The 26,922-nt window shown below is 44.8% G+C and overlaps 2 protein-coding genes across 5 annotated transcripts in view; one reads left to right on the top strand and one right to left on the bottom strand.

Moving 5' to 3' along the window:
• The window catches only part of chtf18 (chromosome transmission fidelity factor 18), a 61,307-nt gene extending 54,683 nt beyond the window's left edge, over window positions 1–6,624 (bottom strand). Inside the window, exons 1-4 of the mRNA XM_033041078.1 lie at window positions 6,409–6,624; window positions 3,461–3,715; window positions 2,522–2,666; window positions 624–810 (exon numbers count right to left, since the gene is read on the bottom strand). Coding sequence (XP_032896969.1) covers window positions 624–810; window positions 2,522–2,666; window positions 3,461–3,715; window positions 6,409–6,508 — 687 coding nt within the window. The 5' untranslated portion in view covers window positions 6,509–6,624. The remainder of the gene's footprint in view (window positions 1–623; window positions 811–2,521; window positions 2,667–3,460; window positions 3,716–6,408) is intronic.
• Window positions 6,625–6,790: 166 nt separating this feature from the next.
• Window positions 6,791–24,816, top strand: rpusd1 (RNA pseudouridine synthase domain containing 1). 4 transcript variants are annotated; one of them, XM_033041074.1, is made up of 6 exons: window positions 6,791–6,963; window positions 11,329–11,536; window positions 12,641–12,764; window positions 20,436–20,538; window positions 22,683–22,784; window positions 24,147–24,816. In XM_033041074.1, the coding sequence occupies exons 2-6, from the start codon at window positions 11,355–11,357 to the stop codon at window positions 24,536–24,538; spliced, it is 903 nt and encodes a 300-aa protein (XP_032896965.1). In that variant the 5' UTR covers window positions 6,791–6,963; window positions 11,329–11,354; the 3' UTR covers window positions 24,539–24,816. The 4 variants fall into 4 exon arrangements, with proteins under 4 accessions (XP_032896965.1, XP_032896968.1, XP_032896966.1 ...); XM_033041077.1 differs by having other exon boundaries at window positions 6,801–6,878; XM_033041075.1 differs by having other exon boundaries at window positions 6,801–6,927.
• Window positions 24,817–26,922: the final 2,106 nt, after the last annotated feature.

The following is a 26,922-nucleotide window of genomic DNA, read 5'->3' as shown; positions in this document are numbered from 1 at the left end:
ACAGTAGTCACGCTGATGAAAATGGATGAATAACTAGGTGAAGTAGCAAACTCACTGCATGTGCAATCTTGTCCTTGTATTGGCAGCTGGTTTTAAAATGTCCGCTTGCCCTTTGTCATCATCACCCTACCAGTGCTCCACGCCTTCAAGAGCTGTCTACAACTTCAAACATTCTACATCTGGAGGAATGTAGCCAACACTACAAAGATTACTCGGCAATTACTTGGGACTCATTTCAAAAAGTGTCCCAGCTCTGTCTTTGCAGCATCAGTGGATTTATAGTCTTCAATAATTAGTTTAAGGCCACCTGAGCAACATCCAAGCCAGCACTGAATTGTAAATACTAAATACTTTTACTGGGTTGATACTATAAGAACGCAGACGCTGTTTCTTTTTAGTCACCTTACCAAATTCTGAGGCATCAGCTTAAACAGAATTCCTTCCAAACTACTCAAGGTTACATCCGTTTTACATTAAATTTACATTAAAAAATTGAGCTCTTCTTCATTACATTAATAGTGCCCCTGAGAATCTGCATGAATAAATCCAACATGTAATTTAATTGTAGACTACTAATATGAAAATACACGTTTTGAAACGCACACGCCCATCAAAGCTTTCACCTTCTGCCCTGCGTCTTCATCTTCTAAGACCAAGTAAACCCTTGTTCCATCAGTCGATGTCACTTTGATGTAATCTTCCATAACCGGAGGGCGTTTCAGAACCCGCTTCTGCACCTTAACAGGAAATTCTTCCATGGGGACCACATCACTGATACCAAGGATGTCCTGAGCAGATGTCTTTGGACAGCTTGAAACAAAAAAAAACAAGCAATTAATACATTTTGAACAATTTAGAATGAAATATTTGCATATGCAACGTTTCTTGCGTCATAATAATCCTAAATCATAACATATCAATCACACAATAAATTCACATATGAATTATTATAATTGTTGACTTGGCAACGGTAGCAGGCATTTGAGGCCAGCAAAATCTCAAAATGTAAACTGTAGGAGATATTAAATACATTTTGGAAGCACTAAGTGCAAAAGTGATTTCCTGGATTAACAGAACACCCCATTGGATTGGGACTCCTCTCCATATTTTTTACTCACAATCCAGCATCTCCAGCACAAGTGAATTGTTTTAATTATTCACACATAACCTGAAAGATTTTGTTTATTGCTACACGTCAGAACACAAGCTAAAACTTCAATGGTAACAACCTTGTTTTACAACTGTACATGAAGTTGGTGAGATCACATTTGGAGTATTGGTCTTGGTCATCGTACTTAAATTGGAGTGAGTGCAGAAAATATTCACAATGATGTTGCTGGGACTGGAGGATAATTATAAAGTGGCTGGGCCCAATTCATGTAAACATCGAAAATAGGTGCAGGAGTAGGCCATTCAGCCCTTCGAGCCAGCACCGCCATTCAATATGATCATGGCTGATCATCCAAAATCAGTAACTCGTTCTAGCTTTCTTCCCATATCTCTTGATTTCGTTAGCCCTAAGAGCTATATCTAACACGGTTTAATGCATCATGTTGAAGTTGCCACCTCTGCTTTTTGCTCCGTCACGTCTGCTCTATAACGCACAGGGAAATTGCACCTCAATGATAGAGTGATGAGTGGGCTGGAAGTAGAACTGGTCTGACCCTTAGCATCAACTCGATGGCTGGTAAAATGGGCGGCCAAAGGCATAATTAAGAAAGTTAGCAGGCTTCCAAAGTGCCATGCTCCATTTGATTACGGGCTTGGTGATGAAAGCTGAATAATGAATCAATAAGCTGAAGAAATCATTTTTTTCCCAGGAGCAAAGGAGGATGAGAGGTGACAGTTTAGATGTTTGTAAAATCATAAGGAGCATGGACAAGGTGAATGGTCACCGTCTTTTTCCCAGCATGTCAAAGTCTAAAGTCAGAGGTCATACGTTTAAGGGGAGAGAAAGATTTGAAGAGAACCTGAAGGGCAATTTCTTCCACAGAGGGCAATAGGACAATGGAGGAAGCTGCCAGAGGAAATATTAGAAGAACATACAATTACAGTGTTTGAGGTATTTGGCCAAGTGCATGGATATGATGCCAAAAAGTCAAATCATATAAGGAAGGTTCAAAACCCCCTGATCTGGTTTCTGAGAGTTAGAAACATGATACAGCTTACTCAAGATGACGGAGAAAAGAGCATATAATTAACAAGTCACAGGGAAGGTTTACAGGGTTGACATTCATTAGAAAGCACGATGCCAAGTCTTGTCACTATTAGTTCTGAGGAACTGGGCTGGATATGGCAGCTTGAATGCAAGGACAAAATATGGATTGTTGCTAGTCCACTCTCGAGAGATGGCTGAATGAACAGAAGCAACTACAGCATAAATGACAACGCTAGAAGGGACCCAACCCCAAAACATTACCTATCTATGTCCTCCACAGATGCTGCCTGACCGCTGAGTTACTCCAGCACTATATATTTTTTGCAAACCAGTATCTGCATTTCCTTGTGTCTCTCAACCTACCTGGGGTGTTGGATCTGGGGCAAGTCATCTGGTGATGATGGTGGCGTAATCTCATCATCTGATGGGTGAAGTTCAGGTGGGCTGACTAGTGACTCAAATTCCAGTCTCTTCACAGCATCCAACCTTGGTTTCTTGTGCTTGGGAGCTGCAGCAATTAAATAAACCACTCTAGTAAAACCATTTGACGTATTAAAAGAGATATAAGCAATGCAAATAATTTATTCCCGAAAGAGGAAGTAATCATTGAATGTGCAAATGAGGATGAAACCATGAGGGAAAAAGCACAAGGAGCTGGAGGACCTCAGGTGGTCAGGCAGCATCTGTTCAGGGAATGGATAAGCGATGTTTCGAGTCGGGACTCTATTTCAGTCAGGCTGAAGAATGGTCCTGACCCGAAATGTCACCTGTCCATTCACTCCGCAGATGCTGCCTGACCCACTGAGCTCATCCAAAATGGTGTCAAATTCAAGACTGCACCATCTGCAGTTCCTTGTGTCTCCTAACAATTAAGGCATGTAGCTTCAGAGAGATAAGCACCGAGAGCAATCCTTGTAGTGACCCACTAACACAGAAGACGACATTTTCCACTTTTCCACCACCTCCCTCTTATTCTGTAAGACTATGTTTTGGGTTGACAATAGAGATAAACAATCACGCTGAGAGTTCAGGCAGAGGACAGTACAAAAAAAAAATCATCTGAGTCCCTTTGTCTCTTGCTCCTAAACTCCTGAATTGCATTTCCGATGTGCATAATTCAATATTAGCAAATATTTTGGAAAGGCCTCCTACACATTTCAGCACTTACTGACTTGGATTCAATCCAGTTCAACACTAAGCTCTGTAACTGAACATTTCCAAAGAGATTCCAGTGCGAAAGAAAAACTGCAGAAGAAATTGAACATCCGTGACCACATTGTGGTTCACTGATTGTTTACGTACTCAGTCCTTGCTCTTCATCCTGCTGCAGTAGATTGTCGTGCAGTTCCTCTTCCCGAGGCAAGTGGAGGACATCACGATTTCGTTTGTGAGGGACAGGGTCTCTGGTGCTGTCCTGCAGCTCGTTGTGCTCCTGGACCAGGATCCTACCACTTGGCTCGTTCCTGCTAACGACATCGCCTGATGCAATGGCTTCTTCGAAGGTCTGTTTGTCCTGTCGAAACTTAGACTCCTTAAGTGTTTTGCTGGGTTTGTCATCTGAGGGGAAAAGTTAAAACAACGTTAAAAAAAATTCTCAAACCTTCATGACTTTAAACAAGTTTCATATTTTGAGGCATTATGGTCACAGGAATTTAAGATATCAAATTATTTTGGTGGGTGGGTAAATATCAGATTCTACTCCAAGATTTGCCTGCTGTTATCAGACTAATGAATGATCCTCCCAGGACCTGGTGACTAGTCCCGATCTTCCTACCTATCTCATTGCACTTTTTCTCTGTAACTGTAACATTTTAGTGCTGTGACAATATATCCTGCACTTTGTTTTTATTCCCTTTGCACTAACTGGGCAGCACGATGGCACAGCAGTAGAGTTCTGCCTTACAGCGCCAGAGACCCGGGTTAGATCCTGGACAGACAGCGTGAATTATTCAAATTAATCGCACTTAAACCGAGATTTTTGTTACTGCTACATGTCAGCATAAAAGTTAAAACTTCAATGGTAAGGACATTATTTTATAGCTGTGCATGAAGTTTGTGAGATCACTTTTGGAGTATTGGTCTTGGTCACCATACCTAAGCTGGAGTGAGTGCAGAAAAGATTTACAAGGATGTTGCTGGGACTGGAGGACAATTAGAAAGAGACTGGGCCCATTTCCTAGCAGCAAAGGAGGCTGAGGAATGACCATTCAAAAGTTTGTAAAATCATATGGAGCATTGACAAGGTGAATGGTCACAGCCTTTTTACCAGGGTATGAAAGTCCAAAACAAGAGGCTATAGGTTTAAGGGGAGAGGAGAAAGATTTACAGAAAACATGTGGGGCAATCGGAATATGGAAGACTTTGAGGGGCAGCTGGGTCTCTGGTGCTGCCCTGCAGCTCTTTGTGCTCCTGGACCTGGATCCTACCACTTGGCTCATTCTTGCTTAAGATATCACCTGATGCAATGGCTTCTTTGAAGGTCTGTGTGCCCTGTCAAAACTTAAACTCCTTAAGTGTTTGGTGGGTTTATCATCTAAAGGGAAAGTTAACAAAGTTATTGGGACAATTATAACTTGGGAAGGCACAGTGGCAGAGTTGCAGCCTTACAGCACCATAGACCCGGATTCGACCCGGACTACGAGTGCTTGTCTGAACAGAGTTTGTATGTTCTCCTCATAACCTGCTTGGGTTTTCTACTGGGGACTCCAGTTTCCTCCTACATGCCAAAGACGTTGGAATGGTTAATTTGGCTGGGTATAATTGTAAATTGTTCGTAGTGTGTGTAGGATAGTTACCATGCACGGATCGGTCTTCGGCGCGGACTCGGTGGGCTGAAAGTCCTGTTTCTGCGCTGTATCTCTAAACTAAACTGTTGTGCATGTGTTCGGCTTGATTGTACTCCTGCATAGCATGATTCGACTGAATAACATGCAAACAAAAGCTTTTCACTGTATCTCAGTACAATAATAAACTAATATCCATTTGGATGGGAGCAAGCATCCTGTGGATTAAACGGGCAAAACTGAGGACCAACGAGCAGAAATGATGCCCTGTTTCACAACTTATTTGCAGGAATATAATTGTCAAACCTTTATTGCTTTGGGAGGATAATTAACTTTGAAATACATAACAAATTGAGCAGATTTGTAAACATGTGTGCTTGTTTACAGACCAAGATAAAGGTTTCAGTTTAATTATAGTTTTAAGGAGCTGTCCCACTTGGGTGACCTAATTGGCGAGTTTAGAAGAGTTTGAAAAAATGATATGTTGAAGACCTCCTTCGATTATGTTGAAGACCAGCTACGACTAACTTCGGGAAAATTGGACACCAAATAGTGGAGAGTGAAGACGACCTCCTTCGACTATGATGAAGACTATCTACGACTACCTTCAACTAACTTCGACTACCCTCGATTACCTACGACTAACATGCCGACCTACTGCGACTAAACCTACGAGTAAACAAAGTATCGATTTTTTCCATGGCGACCTATTTTTACTCGCGGGGATTTTTTAACATATTGAAAAAAACGCCACGACCTAGCTGAGGCCTCGAGTACGCGGAGACCACTCTCGAGCATGGAGAGTTACGAAGACCTCCTACGACCTTGTGTCAATCATACTGCGGGTATGAGTCGAGGGCAAACTCGCCAGAATTCGCGGATTAGGTCGCCCAAGTGGGACAGGCCCTTTAGAAATACAGCACAGAAACAGGCCCTTCGGGCCGCATAGACCAGTGATCCCTGTATACTAGCACTATTATACAAACTTGGCCAATTTTTACAATTCTTTCCGAAGCCAATCAACCTACAAGCCTGTGCGAGTTGAGTGTGGGAAGAAACCAGAACACCCGGAGAAAATCCACCTGGACGGTGAGAGAGAGAGTGACAGAGAGAGAGGGACAGAGAGAGAGAGAGTGAGACAGAGACAGAGAGAGAGAGGGGGACAGAGAGAGAGGGGGACACAGAGAGAGAGAGAGAGAGGGGGGGCAGAGAGAGAGAGGGGGGCAGAGAGAGAGAGGGGGACAGAGAGAGAGAGGGGGACAGAGAGAGAGAGATGGGGACAGAGAGAGAGAGATGGGGACAGAGAGAGAGAGATGGGGACAGAGAGAGAGATGGGGACAGAGAGAGAGATGGGGACAGAGAGAGAGATGGGGACAGAGAGAGAGATGGGGGGAGGGACACCCAGACGTAGATGAAGCTGTGATCTGCCCCCTACATTCAGTAGATGACTGCAAGGTATCCCTTTACCATGGGTCGGCACGTTTAATTCAGACAGAACATCCAGCTCGTCGGCAAACTGGCTCTCGAACTCATCCTCCACGCCGTAGAGGTGCCAGTCGTCCTCCATGTCCCGCTGGCCCGGACCTGCCGTTCCACACAAAGATCCTACAGCTATAGGATCTTTGGTTCCACACACACACTCAGAGAGAGACGCCTCAGACAAACCTCCCGCCCGCCGCGCCGTCCACTTCCGGCCCAGCCGCCCAACGCCCGCCTCCCCTCGCTCCCGATTGGCCCGCGGACAGTCCATCACGCGGCATCGCCCCCCGCCCATTGGCCGGGGCGGCTGTCCGTCACGGTAGTGAAGGCGTTGCTTCCTGTCGCGGGCGGCGCGTGCGCCCGGCGGCTCAGCAGGACGACCGTTGGTTGACAAGTTGACGGGAGGCCGGGCCCGCGCTGGCGCTCGCGGGGGGAGAGAGCGAGAGACTCGGACAACGGTGAAGCCCGCGCCCGCCCGCCCGCGCCGAGGAGGGGCCCTCACGGCCGGTAACCAAGGCGGGGAGGTAGCTAGCGAGGTGTTAAGGAAGTTTACATGAGGAGATTAAGGGAATAGAGGGATGGGGGAGAAAGCCGGAACGGGGAACTGATTCTGGGTGATCACTTTTTGATGGCGGTGCTGGCTCGAAGGGCCGAATGGCCTACTCCTGCACCTATTTTCTACGTGATAAGTCCAGGAGACGAGTCTTGGGTGACTGAGGCATCTCAAGAGTCAAGAGTGTTTTATTGTCATGAGGAATAGTAGTGGAATTAGGCCATTCGTAGCCACTCTCAGGCTGAAGAATGGTCTCGACCCGAAACTTCAACCATTTCCTCCCTCCAGAGAAGAGATACTGCCAGTCCCGCTGAGTAACTCCAACATGTTGTGTATATCTCCGATTTAAACCAGCACCTGCTGTTCTTTCCTATACATTTTATGTATGTATGTGTTCATATTTTTTACTTTGCAGTATTGTCTGTCTGTTTGTTTACTTAATAAAGTAAACAGACTGACAATTATATATATAATATCAGTGTTTGAAAACACAATACTGCAATGTATTCAGTATATACATGTAGTGTGTATGTATGTGTATATATATATATATATGTGCACACCCGAGACATCACCTATTCCTTTCCCCCAGAGATGCTGTCTGACCCGCTGTTACTCCAGCTTTTTGGGTTTCTTATATTAGCAATGTTACAAAATTTTGAGATTTTAAAAATCAAGTCCGCAATTTATCCCATCAGATAAAGCATAAAAAGAAGTTTAATTTGACACCTAATTCACTTTCATATCTCAAGTATTTAAAAAGGTATGGCCATTTTCATACTCGGAAATTAGCATCTTGTTCCCTATTGATTTTCTATGGACATAACAAAAAAGCTGTGATCGTGGACAGTCAAAAGCCCATAACTTTCTTAAAAATTAAGAGAACTGAATGAAATTTTCAGTTATCATAGATTGAAGCATTCTGAAACAAATATAAAATAATCTTACTTGGATGACCTGAAATTAAAGCATATAATTAGTTAGTTACCCAATTGTAGCTAATTTCAAACTTCAATTACTAGATCTAAACATCTATCCATTTCTTAAGAAATTATTAACATTTTTAAATAGCCTAAGTGTCCAAATAATATTCACAAATAATTCACAACAAAACATGATCTTTAAATCTCATTTACATTAATTTATAGGCCAAATGGAAGGAATTTAGTGTTCAATTGCTGTAAATTAAAATCCATTTAAATCAGCTTTCCAGTGGGATCCTGTGAATGCGCTGGTTTAGAACGTTCACATTGCGGTAGATTTGTGCCCTCAAATGCCCAGAAAAATACTGCGGGATATAATGGGGCCCAAATTAGCTACTCGCAACATTAAACTTTGTATAAAGGGATCTTAAGAAGCCCTTTTTTACGTAAAAATAAACAGCCTACCTTCCGTTTCCCCCTGTATGAGATCCGACCCGTTGTCGGCGGTCGCGGGTTTAGAGGTTAATTTTTTAACCTACTATAACAAGTAAATAAAGCCCTTAAAACTAAAAATAGCTCCAGCTACGGAATCTTCCAGCGATTTTTCGTTAATAATTAACTAGGCTGAAAAACCTCGATTTGAACAGCCTAGGGAAAATCGCGTTTTAAACCCGCCCCCCTCTAAACGACGCCAAAGTCGCGCACACGGGCTGGGACAGATTTTCAACGACCTTCAGGTAGGCTTTGCAACATACCTACTTATATTATTTTTCACTGCAGTAATTGTCTGTCTGTTTACTGTATTAAGTAAACAAACAGACAGACATTACTGCAAAGTCAAAAATATTAACACACATATTCAGTGTGTGCATATATATATGAAAAACAAAAATACTGCAAAGTCAATATTTATATTTTGTTTTACACACACACACACACACATATTATACTAGACCAAGTGGGACCCGTTGGGTCCCGTTGAGGGGGGGGGGCGGCCTGCGGGGCAGAGAGAGAGAGAGAGGCAGAGAGAGAGAGAGGGGTGGAAAGAAAAGAGGGGGGAGAGGGGAGGAAGGGGAGAGGATAAAGGCAGCGGGGTACGCGTCAACCAGTGTTCAACGGCTTCAATCCAGAGCCCGGGGGTACGGGTCGCCATAGAGGAGGGCTGGTTCCCGAACGCTCCCGTTTGCGGCTTCAGGCCCCGAGTACGGGGTGGGGCAGGGGGGGCGACGTCACTCACAGCGCGTGGGAATACAGCAGAGCAGAACCATTGTGATGTCCCCATCTTGTTTATTTTCAAAGATTTGTGAACATTTTCATAAATAACTCAAGAAATAAAACGCAAAATTTTCAGGTAAGCCGATTTTTGACTTAACTGGATAAATCTCTACAGGAATATGTAACAATTTTACCGTCATGGCGTCGTTTTTTTCGAGCAGTATGAACACAGACACACACACACGTTTTATAAGTATAGAGATATACTGAATATGTATGTATTATTAAATAAACAATATCACTGAAAAGTCAAAAATATGAGATAGTTCGGAGCCTTTTACGAGGTCTATTTTTGATCTCTGGTGATTAATTGTCACCTGTGTGAAGTGCAAACACACAGTAAGATTGTTTTCTTACAAATAGTCCAGTAAGTATTGCCATACCATCCCCAATTAGCAAATGTATGGAAATAGGGTGATTTCACGAAAGGTCACTGGAGCGTAGATCCGCACCCACGTGACCGAAAATTTTAACTGGGGGACAATTGTGAATGGGAAAACACGCACTTTCACACCCGTTAAAAACATCGAAAACGGCCCGTTTTTGAGCTGCAATTTACTGTACTAGTCGGGGTGACCGTGAGGAACAGCTACCTAAATTTACAGTCCAAAAAAAAGATAGAAACTAAGGTAAATTCAAGAGGGAGCTGAAGGTGTAAATACAGCGGAAGTGCTAGCGGACATTTGCCGTGGAGATTTAAAGATCGAAAATATCGGGAATTATCGCGTTTGCTCGCTGCATTTCATCAAAAGTAAGGCATTATTGACTTTTTATCTTTATTCATTTGTTATATGAAAAGTTTTAAAAGTGAAAAATCCGTCAGTAAAATTGCAAAATCGCCCATGGTTCTCAGGTGGGTTTTAACATGCAAAATGAAAACGCTTCTGAATGGTAAATGGAGCTTCAGAAGCGTTTTCATTTTGCATGTTAAAACCCACCTGAGAACCATGGGCGATTTTGCAATTTTACTGACGGATTTTAAACTTTTAATACTTTTCATATAACAAATGAATAAAGATAAAAAGTCAATAATGCCTTACTTTTGATGAAATGCAGCAAGCAAACGCGATAATTCCCGATATTTTCGATCTTTAAATCTCCACGGCAAATGTCCGATAACAACTTCCGCTGTATTTACACCTTCAGCTCCCTCTTGAATTTACCTTAGTTTCTATCTTTTTTTTGGACTGTAAATTTAGGTAGCTGTTCCTCACGGTCACCCCGACTGGTACAGTAAATTGCAGCTCAAAAACGGGCCGTTTTCGATGTTTTTAACGGGTGTGAAAGTGCGTGTTTTCCCATTCACTAACATGTACCGGAAGTGACGCTTGTCCCCCAGTTAAAATTTTCGGTCACGTGGGTGCGGATCTACGCTCCAGTGACCTTTCGTGAAATCACCCTATAGTCTACTGAGCCTGCATGCAAGAGGCGCCATGTTTTGGCGCCATCTGACAAGTCCAATTATGAGCGGTGCCCGATTTAGGCAAACCCCCAGTCTGCTGCTGGCCTCCAGCCATTGGTCTGGGCGTCCTTGGTCCACTGATGAATCGATGGGATGTGTCAATAGCAGCACTGAAGGAGTGGGGGAATCAAGGACCAGAAGGCGTAGACTCAGAATAACAGGATGTAGCTTTACCATGGAAATTAGGAATTTCTTCAGCCAGAGGGTGGAATTCATTGCCATAGACGGCAGTGGAGGTCGTTATTGGGTATTTTTAAAGAGGAGATTGATAGGTTCCTGACCTCCCATGTATCATTGTCACAGTCTGTGGTGGAGGTCGTGTCATAGGATATTTTTAAAGCGGAGATTAACAGATTCTCGATTCTGGGCGTCAAAGGTTGCGGGGAGAAGGCAGGAGAGTGGGGTTGAGAGGGAAAAATGGATTGACTATGATTGAATTGCGGAGCAGACTCGATGGGTAGAATAGCCTAATTCTGCTGCTATGTCTCATGGTCTTCAATGGTGCTTTATTTATCACGTGCAACTGCCAGCGAAATTCTGTTCGCATATTTACACATGCAGCTGCCACCATGTGTTACCGCCCTTTCCAAATCCAGTCTGCCCGCGAGCTCGGTCTACTGGAGCAGTTTCTGACTTATTTGTCCTGAAAGTAGTCGAGCTAAATGGTAATCTTCAAGTTCTTCATTTTCACTCAGGGCTACTTTCTGTACGTGGTCTGGATATGGAGCCTGCCAGCATTGGGAACCTGTGTACTTTGTACCAAAGCTCCGATTTCCTGGTGGTGAATAAACACTGGGATGTCCGCATTGACAGTAAGATGTGGTATGAAAAGCTGACTGTCCAGTCTCAACTGAAGCACCAGTTTCCTGAGCTTGCAGACCCAAACACGTACTACGGGTTTAGGTGAGTACTTTAAAAAATCTGTTTCACAATATTTGCATGTTAAAGATGGTCGTACTTTAAATTTAGCTCATCTGCACTGTTGGAATTTAAAGAAGGTAAATAAACTCCATTTTATTGCATCAAGTTCTATGTCCGCAGCGGTCAAGTTGCTGCCTTACAGCGCCAGATACCCGGGGTTGATCCTGATTACAGGTGCCGTCTGTACGGTGTTTGTAAGTTCTTTCTGTGGATTTTCTTTGGGTGCTCTAATGTCATACCACATTCTTAACAACATGCAGCTTTGAAGGCTAATTGGCAAATTTACCAATTTTCCCTTATGTGTAGGATTGTGCTAGTTAGTGTATGGGGTGATCGCTGGTCGGCGTGGACTCAGTGGGCTGAAAAGCCTGTTTCTACGCTGTATCTTTAAAGTAAAGTCTAAAGAGTGGGCTGAGTGGTTCATCAAGAGCAGGACTAGGCGCAGGTAGACACTCAGAACCTTTTTCTCCAGGGTGAAATGTGAAAGACGAGAGGAACTAGCGTTAAAATGAGTGCGGTAAGGTTTAAAAAAGGTATGCGGGGCAAACTTTTTTCCACAGAAAGTGGTGGGTTCCAAGAACGTGTCACCACAGGTGATGTTGGAGGCAGATGCGATAGTGGCGTTTGAGAGGTTTTAAGATAGGCGCTTGGATATGCAGGGAATAGTGCAGACATTGTGGGCCAAAGAGCTGTTCATGTGTTGTCCTGTTCTACGTTCTTTATGATTTTAGAATATCCCACTCCATGCTGCAGGTAATTAAGTGTTTTTATTGTTACCGGGAATCAATTTAGGTGTGGATACAGTCTGCTCACAAGGCTCCTTGTTATTTTTGAGTTGGGATGTGACCTTCTTGACTCCTTGTTGGTTAGAAGGGGTGGAAAGGTTAGCCTGAGTGGGCTGTAATGTGAAGGGGTCAAAGGTGTTCGGGTTAAAGACGGGGTCATGGTTGAAATCTTCAAAGTATTCCTTTCAATTGGTATCACCTGTCCCTCTCACTCTCTCCCAGATGAACATTGTGTGTCGAAGATCTTTTCCTGTGCTGCACTGTTCAATGTATTACATTTTATTTTTGTGTTTCTGGGCAGATTTTGTCATCAGCTGGATTTCTCAACAAGTGGGGCGCTGTGCATTGCTCTTAATAAGATGGCAGCTGCCAAGGCCTATCGGTGTTTCCGAGATCGTCTGGTAACCAAGATATACCTGGCTCTGGTACGCTATTTAGATGGCTGCACACATTTTCACTTTAACACGATGGTTCATAAGCACATCTTCCTGTTCTAAAGGCTTTAACAACAGAATACTGCACTAGGTTGAAATATATAAGTACACGATTCATTCATTCTCCCTTTCCCATTCGTAGACAGAAGGAACTGCAGATGCTGGTTTACAAAAAAAGACACAAAGTGCTGAAGTAACTCAGCCGGTCCCGATCCAAAATGTCGCCTATCAATGTTCTTTGGAAATGCTGACTGACCCAATGAGTTACTCCAGCACTTCGTGACTTTTTTGACTTCCATTTGTACCGGAAGTGTTGCATTAACGTTTGCTGCCACCAGGTGGCCTTGTCACAGCAGAGAATAATTACTCTGCCAGCTACAATAATCAAGAACAGAGCAACAGTGAACACCTGAGGTTATCTTGGCTCTGCTGAATAATTGGTTTGATTTGCAAGTTTCCACATTTTTCTCCTTTGCTTAGTCGAGTGCCTGACCACAGAGAAAGTCAAGCTTCTGTGCCTAATGTTGAGAAATCTATAAAGGTGCAAAACACAAAGTGCTGGAGGAACTCAGACAGCATCTATGGAGGGAATAGACAGGCAACGTTTCTAATTGGGACCCTTCTTCAGACTGATAGTAGAGGGGGGAGGAATCTGGAAAAGAGCGGGTGGGGCAGGGCAGAGCCGGGCAAGTGACAGGTAAATTGAGAGTTAGGGATGGTGACTTTTCAAGAGGCAGGCTTAGAGGACGTGTAGTCAAGATAACTGGGAGTCGGTGGGTTTGTGGTAGTTGAATTGACGTCAGTTGATAGTTTGTCCCGTGATGGAGGCAGCAAGATCAAAAAAGCGGAGAGGTGTCAGAGAGAGACCAAGTGGTTTTTGAGGACAGGATGGAAATTAGTGGTAAAGTTCAGTTTAGCTATATCATGTGGAAACAGGCACTTTGGCCCACCGAGTCTGCACCAACCAGCGATCTCCACGCACCAACACTATCCTACACACACTAGCGGCAATTTATTATTATACCAAGCCAATTAACCTACAATCATCACCCACACCAAATCCTGGCATCACATCACTCCAGTCCTCAAACAACTTCACTGGCTTCCCATCTCCCACCGGATCACCTACAAAATCCTGGTCCTCACCTACATAGCCCTCCACCATCTGGCCCCCCCATATCTCACTGACCTCCTCTCCCCCTACCAACCCTCACGGTCCCTCAGATCCACATCAGCCGGTCTCCTCTCCATCCACAAGTCCAACCTCCGCAGTTTTGGGGACAGAGCCTTCTCCAGGGCAGCTCCCAGGCTCTGGAACTCCCTCCCCCAACTGATCCGCAATTCCGTGTCCCTCACCATCTTCCAGTCCCGCCTCAAGACCCATCTCTTCACCTCTGCCTATCCTTAGCCCCACGTCCCCGTCCCTTTTCATCTATGCATTAATTGCCTCATACTGTGTTTTGTATTGAATTCTGTCTTTACTTTGTGTACTAGTCATGTCTCTACTATTTATTTCATTCCCCTTACATGTTTTTCCTCTACATGCTCAATTTTTGTAAGGTGTCCTTGAGACTCTTGAAAGGCGCCCATAAATAAAATGTATTATTATTATTATTAAACCTGTATGTCTTTTGAGTGTAGGAGGAAACCAGAGATCTTGGAGGAATTCCACATAGGTCACGGGGAGAACATACAAACCCCATACAGACCGCGCACGATTAGGATTGAACATGGGTCTCTGACGCTGCAGGGCAGCAATTCTACCGCTGCGCCACCGTGTCGCCCCACAGTTGATCAAATTAGGAGGCAGCCCTGATGCAGTTGTCGATGTAAAGCAGAAAGAATTGGGGAATGGTGCTGGGCTACCTGTGGAAGAAGGACTGTTTAACGTAACCAATAAACATAGAAACATAGAAACATAGAAATTAGGTGCAGGAGTAGGCCATTCGGCCCTTCGAGCCTGCACCGCCATTCAATATGATCATGGCTGATCATCCAACTCAGTATCCCGTACCTGCCTTCTCTCCATACCCTCTGATCAGCCACAAGGGCCACATCTAACTCCCTCTTAAATATAGCCAATGAACTGGCCTCGACTACCCTCTGTGGCAGGGAGTTCCAGAGATTCACCACTCTCTGTGTGAAAAAGGTTCTTCTCATCTCGGTTTTAAAGGATTTCCCCCTTATCCTTAAGCTGTGACCCCTTGTCCTGGACTTCCCCAACATCGGGAGCAATCTTCCTGCATCTAGCCTGTCCAACCCCTTAAGAATTTTGTAAGTTTCTATAAGATCCCCTCTCAATCTCCTAAATTCTAGAGAGTATAAACCAAGTCTATCCAGTCTTTCTTCATAAGACAGTCCTGACATCCCAGGAATCAGTCTGGTGAACCTTCTCTGCACTCCCTCTATGGCAATAATGTCCTTCCTCAGATTTGGAGACCAAAACTGTACGCAATACTCCAGGTGTGGTCTCACCAAGACCCTGTACAACTGCAGTAGAACCTCCCTGCTCCTATACTCAAATCCTTTTGCTATGAAAGCTAACATACCATTCGCTTTCTTCACTGCCTGCTGCACCTGCATGCCCACTTTCAATGACTGGTGTACCATGACACCCAGGTCTCGCTGCATCTCCCCTTTTCCTAGTCGGCCACCATTTAGATAATAGTCTGCTTTCCTGTTTTTGCCACCAAAATGGATAACCTCACATTTATCCACATTATACTGCATCTGCCAAACATTTGCCCACTCACCCAGCCTATCCAAGTCACCTTGCAGTCTCCTAGCATCCTCCTCACAGCTAACACTGCCCCCCAGCTTAGTGTCATCCGCAAACTTGGAGATATTGCCTTCAATTCCCTCATCCAGATCATTAATATATATTGTAAATAGCTGGGGTCCCAGCACTGAGCCTTGCGGTACCCCACTAGTCACTGCCTGCCATTGTGAAAAGGACCCGTTTACTCCTACTCTTTGCTTCCTGTTTGCCAGCCAGTTCTCTATCCACATCAATACTGAACCCCCAATGCCGTGTGCTTTAAGTTTGTAAACTAATCTCTTATGTGGGACCTTGTCGAAAGCCTTCTGGAAGTCCAGATACACCACATCCACTGGTTCTCCCCTATCCACGCTACTAGTTACATCCTCGAAAAATTCTATAAGATTCGTCAGACATGATTTACCTTTTGTAAATCCATGCTGACTTTGTCCAATGATTTCACCACTTTCCAAATGTGCAGCTATCCCATCTTTAATAACTGATTCTAGCAGTTTCCCCACTACCGATGTTAGACTAACTGGTCTGTAATTCCCCGTTTTCTCTCTCCCTCCCTTCTTAAAAAGTGGGGTTACGTTTGCTACCCGCCAATCCTCAGGAACTACTCCAGAATCTAAAGAGTTTTGAAAGATTATTACTAATGCATCCACTATTTCTGGAGCTACTTCCTTAAGTACTCTGGGATGCAGCCTATCTGGCCCTGGGGATTTATCGGCCTTTAATCCATTTAATTTACCCAACACCACTTCCCGGCTAACCTGGATTTCACTCAATTCCTCCAACTCCTTTGACCCGCGGTCCCCTGCTATTTCCGGCAGATTATTTATGTCTTCCTTAGTGAAGACGGAACCAAAGTAGTTATTCAATTGGTCCGCCATATCCTTGTTCCCCATGATCAACTCACCCGTTTCTGACTGCAAGGGACCTACATTTGTTTTAACTAATCTCTTTCTTTTCACATATCTATAAAAACTTTTGCAGTCAGTTTTTATGTTCCCTGCCAGTTTTCTTTCATAATCTATTTTTCCTTTCCTAATTAAGCCCTTTGTCCTCCTCTGCTGGTCTCTGAATTTCTCCCAGTCCTCCGGTATGCTGCTTTTTCTGGCTAATTTGTACGCATCATCCTTCGCTTTGATACTATCCCTGATTTCCCTTGTTATCCACGGATGCACTACCTTCCCTGATTTATTCTTTTGCCAAACTGGGATGAACAATTTTTGTAGTTCATCCATGCAGTCTTTAAATGTCTTCCATTGCATATCCACCGTCAACCCTTTTAGAATTAATTGCCAGTCAATCTTGGCCAATTCACGTCTCATACCCTCAAAGTTACCTTTCTTTAAGTTCAGAACCATTGTTTCTGAATTAACAATGTCACTCTCCATCCTAATGAAGAACTCAACCATATTATGGTCACTCTTGTCCAAGGGGGCACGTACAACAAGACTGCTAACTAACCCTTCCTCATTACTCAATACCCAGTCTAAAATAGCCTGCTCTCTCGTTGGTTCCTCTACATGTTGATTTAGATAACTATCCCGCATACATTCCAAAAAATCCTCTTCCTCAGCACCCCTGCCAATTTGATTCACCCAATCTATATGTAGATTGAAGTCACCCATTATAACGGTTTTGCCTTTGTCGCACTCATTTCTAATTTCCTGTTTGATACCATCTCCAACTTCACTACTACTGTTAGGTGGCCTGTACATAACACCCACCAGCGTTTTCTGCCCCTTAGTGTTTCGCAGCTCTACCCATACCGATTCCACAACCTGCAAACTAATGTCCTTCCTTTCCATTGCGTTAATCTCCTCTCTAATCAGCAACGCTACCCCACCTCCTTTTCCTTTCTCTCTATTCCTCCTGAATATTGAATATCCCTGGATGTTCAGCTCCCAGCCTTGGTCACCCTGGAGCCATGTCTCCGTGATCCCAACAATATCATAGTCATTAATAGCTATCTGCACATTCAACTCATCCACCTTATTACGAATGCTCCTTGCATTGAGACACAAAGCCTTCAGGCTTGTTTTTACAACACTCTTACCCCTTATACAATTTTGTTGAAAAGTGGCCCTTTTTGATTTTTGCCCTGGATTTTCCGGCCTGCCACTTTTACTTTTCACCTTGCTACCTATTGCTTCTACCCTCATTTTACACCCCTCTGTCTCTACGCTCACACATTTAAGAAACCCTTTCCCTTTAACTCCATCCTCCACTAGCCCATTCGACACCCCACCCCCCTTATTCAGTTTAAAACCACCCGTGTAGCAGTGGCAAACCTGCCTGCCAGAATGCTGGTCCCACACCTGTTAAGATGCAATCCGTCCCTTTTGTACAGTTCCCCCTTACCCCAAAACAGATCCCAGTGATCTAAGAATCTAAATCCCTGCCCCGTGCACCAGTTCCTCAGCCACACGTTCAGGTCCCGTATCTCCCTGTTCCTGCTCTCGCCAGCACGAGGAACTGGAAGCAAACCGGAGATAACAACCCTGGAGGTCCTGCTTTTCAGCATTTTTCCGAGCTCTCTAAAGTCACGCTGCAGAATATTCATCCCCTTCTTTCCGACATCGTTTGTGCCGACATGCACTACCACTTCCGGATGTTCACCTTCGCCCTTGAGGATTTTCTGCACTCTGTCCGTGACATCCTGGATCCTGGCACCAGGAAGGCAGCACACCATCCTCGCATCCCGTCTGTTGCCGCAGAAACCCCTGTCCGTACCTCTCACAATGGAGTCTCCTACTACAATGGCGTTGCCTGCCTTAGGCCTTTTTGGTTTTGGCTCAACAGCCCTATTCGCATCACAAGCCAGTCCGCCGCCCAGTGTAAACACCTCTTCTGTCCCGACAGCTTCTAAGTGGGTGAACCTGTTCACAAGAGGTACAACACCCGGGGACGTTGGCATTCCATGCTGCCCTCCCGTTCTCACTGTCTCCCACCTTCTCTCTTCCAGTACCTTTGGTGTAACAATCGTACTGTAAGACTTGTCAAGGAACGACTCCGTTTCTCGGACGAACCGGAGGTCATCCACTTGCTTCTCCAGTTCCCCAACACGGCCCTTCAGGAGCTCTACCTGGATGCACTTTTCGCATTTGTAGCAGCCAGAGGCACCAGCGGTGTCCTTGACCTCCCACATACTGCAAGCATCACACTGAATCAGCTTGCCTGACATCTCCTTCTTTCGTCTCTCCCTCTGCAGTGTTTTGCGTAGTCTCCTCTCCTCAGCCTCCTCTCCGAAGACTCTTGAGCCAAAGACTAACACTTTTCTCACAGGGCACTTCACTCACAAGGCTGCTCACTCACTGCTGCTCCCTAAGAGCAGTCTTACTTAAATTGACTGATAAATTGCCTGATTTACCAATTTACAAACCAAATTCCTCAGTTTTCAGCTGTTTTCCCAGCACTGACTCACTTCTCTCCTCCCACTTGGGCTAGAGCCAATCAGTCGTATCTCTTGCTAATCTCCTCCTGCTGCTGCTGCTGTTGTTGCTCCCAAAGCTACAGCAGAAACAGGCATAGCTTGAACACATTATAGATGGTGCCTTTATCGGTGACGTGAACAAAGATTGAGGGCAAACACTAATCCCTGTCGCCCACCACTGAGCACACAGTTGGCTAACCTAAAACTGAGCTATTCAGAACTTTTTTTTAATGATTGTTAATCAAAGTTTCTCCAATGTTAATATATTATCTTAAAACTCATAGCTTGTACATAACTCATAGTTTTAACCTGGTACCTTACTGAATGTCTTTTGGAAATCCCAATATACTATATTGATTGGTTACTCTATCAATCCTAGTGACATCTGCAAAAGGATCTAATAAATTTGATACATGTGTCAAGTTTAGTTTATTATTGTCACCTGTACAGTGAAAAGCTTTTTTGGTGTGTGCTATCCGGTCAACAAAAAGACTTTACATGATTACAATCAAGCCGTCCACAGTGTACAGATACAGGATAAAGAGAATAACATTTAGTGCAAGAAAGCCCAGTAAAGTCCAATACAAGATAGTCCGAGGGTCTCCAATGAGATGGATAGTTGATTATTATTTTGTCCAGAAGTTTTTCACACGCGTGACCTTTCATTAGAACTGAGCAAACTTCTTTACAAAATAAGTTTTTTTTAAATGACACTAAGTGCTACTCAGTGGGTAACATGGATTGGTAACGTTTCAGGTTGGGACCCTTCATCAGACTGATTGTAGAAGAGGGAAGCTGGAAGACAGGTGGGGCTGGACAAAGCCTGGCAAGTGATAGGTGGATATTGGTGTGATGGGGATAGGTTTTTCCATTGCAAGATATTTGGACCACGGCCAGAGTTGAAAAGACAAAAGACGAGGAGAGATTAGAACAGGAGAGATGAGATGAAGCATGAAATATAAAAATGTTTTAAATTGTCACTGACTCACCCAACCACCCACCCGTTAATGCCATAAACAGCACAATCACTTTGGCAACTTTGGACTCGCCCTATCAGAGATATTCCCTTTGACATATCCACCATCCATCCCCACCCTCTCCACAATTGAAAACTAACCTGTATTCTCTCTTTCCAGATGTCTTTACTTACTCACGGGACTTTCTGAATGTTTGCAGCATTTCCGTTGTTAGAATTCTTTTTATGTCTGCATTTTTTACATGGACCCTAGCTGTTTGTATGGGGTTAGGCAGAGCATTTTCTCCTTGGCTTCAACAACAAATTTCTATGTGCATTAGTTTCCTAATTTTGAAACTGCAGTCCTTTTAATTCACTGCAATTGTCATCAATGGTTCGAAGTACAGAAAAAGGGAAACAAGCATAATTGTCATGCATTTGTAAAGTGTGTCTTGGAAAAAGGATTGTTGTGTACGTAATCTAACACTGTCATCTTTTCCACAGGTCAGAGGTCACGTCTCTTTGGGCAGAATGGCCATCAATCATGCAATTGGCAAAAGTACAACAGTGGGAATGACCCACATGATGTGTACTGTTGGAATGCACGGTAAGATTGATGGGTACCGCGGCCCCAGGAAGAATTGCTTGATTGAAACTTTATTCTCACATGTGCCGGCAGATGATCTCGGGATGGGTGGAGCCCATATTGGCCTTCTCCAGCCAACATTGGGCCATTATGAGCTCCACCATTCCTGTCACTCATTTCAGTCTGAAGACGGGTTCCGACCTGAAACATCGCCTATTCCTTTTCTCCAGAGATGTTGTCTGGCCCACTGAGTTACTCCAGCTTTTTGCGTCTATCTTGGGCCAAACCTGCGCAGGAGGGACTGGTGTAGATGGGGGCGTCTTGGTCGGTATGGGCAAGTTGGGCCAAAGGGCCTGTTTCCATGCTCCATGACTATTTGCTTTATTCTAGACCTCTCGCATCCCCCCCCCCCCCCCCCCACCCCCTTGTTTGTCTTCGCCACCAGGTACTTATTTTCATCCATAGTAGGAAGTTAGCATCTTGAAAGAACAAGTGGAAATAATGATTTGTCAATCTGACCTTGGGTTTTAGAACCGTGAGGGAACATAGAGAGATTGAGCAGTAATTGGAGAAGGTGCACTGTCTCAATTTTAACAGAGATGGTGTGTAAAAGTATAGGTTAGAATAGGAAGAAGAGGCTGAAGGGAAGACTTTTTTTACACACCATACACAAAGTGTGCAAAGCGTCACCTACAAAGTAGTTCCCAATAGTCTCGGTTTGATCACTCGGCGGCCTCCACGCCAGGTCCCTTTTTGTTCTCTCGGCGGCATGTCCTTGACCAACCTTCAACACCCACCGCCAGCCCATCCGGCACTCATTGCACGCCCGTACTTGGCCGATGGCACAGGGTCCTCTCTTGGATGGCTCCACGGCGCTCACCGGGTGCTCCCGACACGCCCCCCCCCCCCCCCCCTGCACTCCAGCCGCCCTCGCTCTTGCCGGTTGCTCGCGGGTCCCTCCTCACTCTCTCGGAGCGGGTCCCGTTGACGTCCATGGCCGCGAGCTCGGCCTATTGGAGTGTTCGACCCCAGTTGGAAATTGATAAAACTCGAAACATGCTAAATGGACGGGGTTGCAGAGGTTTTAAAATATTATCTTTTATTTAACACTTTAATCAGAATAGCTTTATACATGGGGTGATGAGTGCCAGGAACGTGCTGCCGGGGTGGTGGAGGCAGATACGATTTGCGGCTTTTCGATAGGTACATGGATATGTAAAGAATGGAGGGATACGGAATATGTGCAAGCGGATATGTATTGGTCTTGGCATTGTGTTTGGCACGGACATTGTGGGCCGAAGGACCTGTTCTTATGCTGTACTCTTGTATATTCCAGTGAATTTCATAATGTGAATAGTAAGAGCTGCCCACTCACCCAACCTGTCCTCACCCTGCATCTTCATAGCATCCTCCTCACAGTTCACACTGCCACCCAGCTTTGTGTGATCTGCAAATTTGCTAATGTTACTTTGAATCCCTTCATCTAAATCATTGATGTATTTTGTAAATAGCTGCGTTCCCAGCACTGAGCCTTGTGGTACCCCACTAGTCACTGCCTGCTATTCTGAAAGGGACCCGTTAATCCCTTCTCTTTGTTTCCTGTCTGCCAACCAATTTTCTATCCATGTCAGCACTCTATCCCCAATAACATGTGCCCTAATTTTGCCTACTATCTCCTATGTGTGAACTTATCAAATGCTTTCTGAAAGTCCAAGTAAACTACATCCACTGGCTCTCCCTTGTCCATTTTCCCTGTTACATCCTCAAAAAATTCCAGAAGATTAGTCAAGCATGATTTCCCCTTTGTAAATCCATGCTGACTCAGACCGATCCTGTTACTGCTATCCAAATGTGCCGCTATTTCATCTTTTATTATTGACTCCAGCATCTTCCCCACCACCGACACCAGAATAACTGGTCTATAATTCCCTGTTTTCTCTCTCCCGCCATCCTTAAAAAGTGGGATAACATTGCTGTACGTTGTATGTTCCAGTGAATTTCACAATGTGAATAATAAGAAAAATGCATTTAAGCACTGTTCGGGCTAGGAGTTTTAACTTCCTGGATAAATCATACAAGTAACTTGTTTGAGTTTTATCTGTTTGAGGTTTTAAGGAAGACAAATCTGATCTTTAAATTAGTTATTTTTGTGTAATTATACAAAGGTTGTCAAAATCCCAAGCCATGCCAGACTGAACTGACTGTTTTGGAAAGAGGTTTCTACAGTGGAGATCCAGTTACAAAAGTACTCCTCCAACCTTTAACAGGTTAGTAATCCTGCTCAAAACTTTACCTGCATCTTGCATACATAGGTAACTGTGGTCCTAGCCCCGAGCCTTGCGGTACCCCATTAGTCACTGCCTGCCATTTTGAAAGGGACCCGTTAACCCCTACTCTTTGTTTCCTGTCTGCCAACCAATTTTCTATCCATGTCAGCACTCTACCCCCAAATGGTGTATAATTCAATGTTCCCGGTGATAGGTCCGTGCTCTGCATCTACTCAGCCAGGCACTGGCTGGATATATATAGACACTATGTGCTGGAGTAACTCAGTGGGTCAGGCAGTTTCACTGGGAAAAAGGAATAGGTGATGTTCTCACCTGATGAAACATCACCCTGTTCCTTTTCTCCAGAGATGCTGTCCATACCTGCTGAGTTACTGCAGCATTTGTGTCTACCTGAGGTATAAATCAGCATCTGCGGTTCCTTCTTACACACTTGTTGAATGTGTGGAGGCAGTAAGTTCCAGACCCCTGCAATTGATTCAATAATTTCCATCTCAAAGCTCCTCCAATCATTCTGCTAAATCATTTAAAGTTAAGCTGTACTGTTACTGACAAATCTGCAAAGGGAAATACGATACGATAAACTTTATTCATCCACGGAAATTGGTCTGCCAATAGTCACCACACAACAAGGTATACGAAAACTTGAATTTGAAAGAGAAAACAAAAAGAAAAAGACAAGGGACTGTTGGCTGGCTGCCGTGTGTACAGCGCCTTAACCGGAATGGACAAACAAACGAACGCAGGCTTATCCGCTGGGCAGAGGATTCTAAACTAGAGTGCCTCCCCCACAACGGGTCCCCCTTTTGTTCTGTCACGGCGGTCCCCTCATGCCGGGTCCTCCATTGTCTTCCCCTCCCGCCCCCCTCATGTTCATCGACCGCTGATCGCGAGTCGATTGCGAGGCCCCACCATCACCGAGGCCCCACCATCACCGAGGCTCCCGCTGCCACCGAGAATTGGAAGGCAACAACTTGGAAGGAAATAAATGAAAGAACAGGATTGATTGGATGAGATTTGGCATAGGATTGATGGGACTGGCCTGAGTGGAAAGAAAAATGCAATTTGTCAATTTCAATGCCGTGACAATTTCAATGCCGTGTCAAATTCAATGTATTCCATTAAATTATGGGTAGTGTTAAGGAAATTGGTCAATGAATTAGAACAAGTGTTTATAGAGTGATACAATATGGGTATCTATAGAAAATGGATGCTTCTGACCGATGGAGAAATCGTGTAAGGGACAATTCTCAGGAATGGAACTCTTACCCAAGGTCTGCCTGTATTTTCTTCCAGAGTTCCGCAGAGGTAACATTTCAACGTGTCTTGCTCTCCTTTGTTTAGGTCGGACGCATCAGCTGAGGGTTCATTGCAGTTCCATCGGGCATCCTATTGTGGGTGACTTCACCTACAGCTTGAAGACAGATAACGACCCTTATCGCATGATGCTTCATGCCTATCACCTGCAGATCCCTGTGGAAGGAGAGCCGATAGAAGTGACCACACCCGACCCATTCATGCGCACGGTGGACAACAACTGGGAGATGGGCACGCATGTCAATAACCTGCACAATATCATCGGGGAACTCAAAGAGAAATACATAACAGAACAATGTGAGAGGAGCAGTACTCTTGAAGTTCAGGCTGAAAAAATACCAGTGAAAAAGCCTCGTGAAGAGACAAAAGAAGAAAGGGAAAAGTGTTTGCAGTGGTTAAATGAGTGGGCGGTGAGCTAATGTTTATGACCTTTCGTGAATGGGGAGTTGCCATGAAGTTTTCAACAGTGGTTGTTGGCAAGATGGATAGATGCCACAGGACCACCACATTATTGGAAATAACCAGATTTGCTGTGTGCTGATGTTGCTTTACTGGTATTGTCCAAATTCACACCTTTTGTGTCAAGTATTTATTGGGCTTAACATACTTGGTGACACCTTTGAGAGTTGTTCTTCCTCCATGTTGTTCCAAATACCCCTGCACCACAGAAATGTACTGTTGAACAGACTATATAATTTAGTTTTCAAAAGGGAACTGCAGATGCTGGAATATCGAAGGTACACAAAATTGCTGGAGGAACTCAGCGGGTGCAGCAGCATCTATGGAGCGAAGGAAATAGGCGACGTTTCGGGCCGAAACCCTTCTTCAGACTGATAGGGGGTGGGGAAAGAAAGAAGGACAAAGGGAGGAGGAGGAGGAGCCCGAGGGCGGGCGGATGGGAGGAGACAGCTAGAGGGTGAAGGAAGGGGAGGGGGGGAGGGGACAGCACGGGCTAGCCAAATTGGGAGAATTCAATGTTGATGCCAAGGGGACGCAAGGACCCCAGACGGAATATGAGGTGCTGTTCCTCCAATTTCCGCTGTTGCTCACTCTGGCAATGGAGGAGACCCAGGACAGAGAGGTCGGATTGGGAATGGGAGGGGGAGTTGAAGTATATATGAAGATATAATTTAGTTTAGTTTCTCTCAAAGATACAGCGTGGAAACAGGCCCCTCAGCCTAACAAGTCCGCACCGACCAGCGATCCCCGCACATTAACAATACCCTATGCACACTAGGGACAATTTACATTTTATACCAAGCCAATTAACATACAGAAAAAAATATTTGGAGTGTGGGAGGAAACCGAAGATCTTGGAGAAAATTCAAGCAGGTCACGGGGAGAAAATACAAACTCCGTACAGACAAGCACTCATAGTCAGGATCGAACCCGGGTCTCTGGCGCTGTAAGTCAGTGACTCAACTGCTGTGCTACCATGCCTTCCTTATGTCATACATGTTATTGACATACCGCCGTTCTTATAATTATTTTTAGAAAAATATATACTCCTGAAGTGAAAAACTTATTTTTGACTGAACCACCAGCAAAGTACAGAAATAGAATAGAATAGAATGCCATTTTATTGTCACTATACACATGTACAATGAGATTAAAAGCAGCTCGTACTCAGTGCAGACATGTAATTAGTTCAAAAAACAAAAAACAAAACAAAAGGGGGGGGGGGGGGGGGGGATAAGATGCACAGTTCTGCGGCACTATATACATATCTATAAAAAGACAATGGGTGAATAGAGTGAATAAATAGGATTCCTATATACAGTATGGGTTATTGCACATATTAAAAATTACAGTTACAGTACAAATTACAGTAGGTGGATAGATGGAAGTCCGGGTGTTAGGCTGTGAAGTCAGTGCATGTGTGAGTTCAGAGAGGTTATGGCTTTTGGAAAGCAACTGTTCTTAAGTCTATTTGTCCTTGTTCTGATGCACCTATAGCGCCTCTCTGAGGGCAGCAGGTCGAACAGGCCAAACGCAGGATGGGAGCTGTCCTTGATGATGTTCTTCACCCTGCTGAGGCAGCGGGAGGTGTAAATGTCCATCAGGGAGGGGAGAGGGCAGCCAATGATCTTCTGTGCTGCCCTAACTACCCTCTGAAGCCTCTCCCTGTCTGCCATGGTGCACCTGCCGTACCATGCTGTAATGCAGTATGTCAGCAGGCTCTCAATGGACGAGTGGTAGAAGGTCAGCAGCAGGTTGGAGTCCAGGTTGTGCTTCCTGAGGACCCTCAGGAAGTGCAGCCACTGCTGAGCCTTCTTGATGACCGCTGTGATGTTGTCTGTCCAGGAGATGTCAGCGGAGATGAGGATGCCGAGAAACCAGAAGGTGTAGACCCTCTCCACACACTCGCCGTTGATGTATAGGGGGGCTAAGTCAGTGCTGTGCCTCCTGAAGTCGACAATGAGCTCTTTTGTTTTCTTGGTGTTCAGAGCCAAGTTGTTTTCTGAGCACCAGGCTGTCAACTTCAGGACTTCCTCTCTATAGGCTGCCTCGTCTCCCCTTGAGATGAGTCCGACTACTGTAGTGTCGTCAGCAAACTTGACGATGCGATTGTTGTTGTGGGCCGGACTACAGTCGTGGGTGTAGAGACAGCATAGGAGGGGGCTTAGCACACAGCCCTGTGGGGAGCTGGTACTCAACATGCGAGTGGAGGAGAGGTGGGGGCCGAGTCTCACAGTCTGGGGCCGGTTGGTGAGGAAGTCCTTTATCCAGGCACATGTGAGAGTGGGGAGGCCGAGAGTGACCAGTTTGTCGATGAGAATGTCCGGAATGATAGTATTGAAAG

Source organism: Amblyraja radiata, chromosome 22 (assembly GCF_010909765.2).
Source record: "Amblyraja radiata isolate CabotCenter1 chromosome 22, sAmbRad1.1.pri, whole genome shotgun sequence".
Classification (NCBI taxonomy): domain Eukaryota; kingdom Metazoa; phylum Chordata; class Chondrichthyes; order Rajiformes; family Rajidae; genus Amblyraja; species Amblyraja radiata.
This window is presented reverse-complemented; position numbering and strand designations above follow the sequence as displayed.

Coding starts and splice junctions, on each gene's coding strand:
- rpusd1 (XM_033041074.1), top strand. CDS start 11,355: ATGGAGCCTGCCAGCATTGGGAACCTGTGTACTTTGTACCAAAGCTCC. Junction 20,539..22,682: donor GTGTACTGTTGGAATGCACG/GTAAGATTGATG, acceptor AATTATACAAAG/GTTGTCAAAATCCCAAGCCA. Junction 22,785..24,146: donor ACTCCTCCAACCTTTAACAG/GTTAGTAATCCT, acceptor TCCTTTGTTTAG/GTCGGACGCATCAGCTGAGG.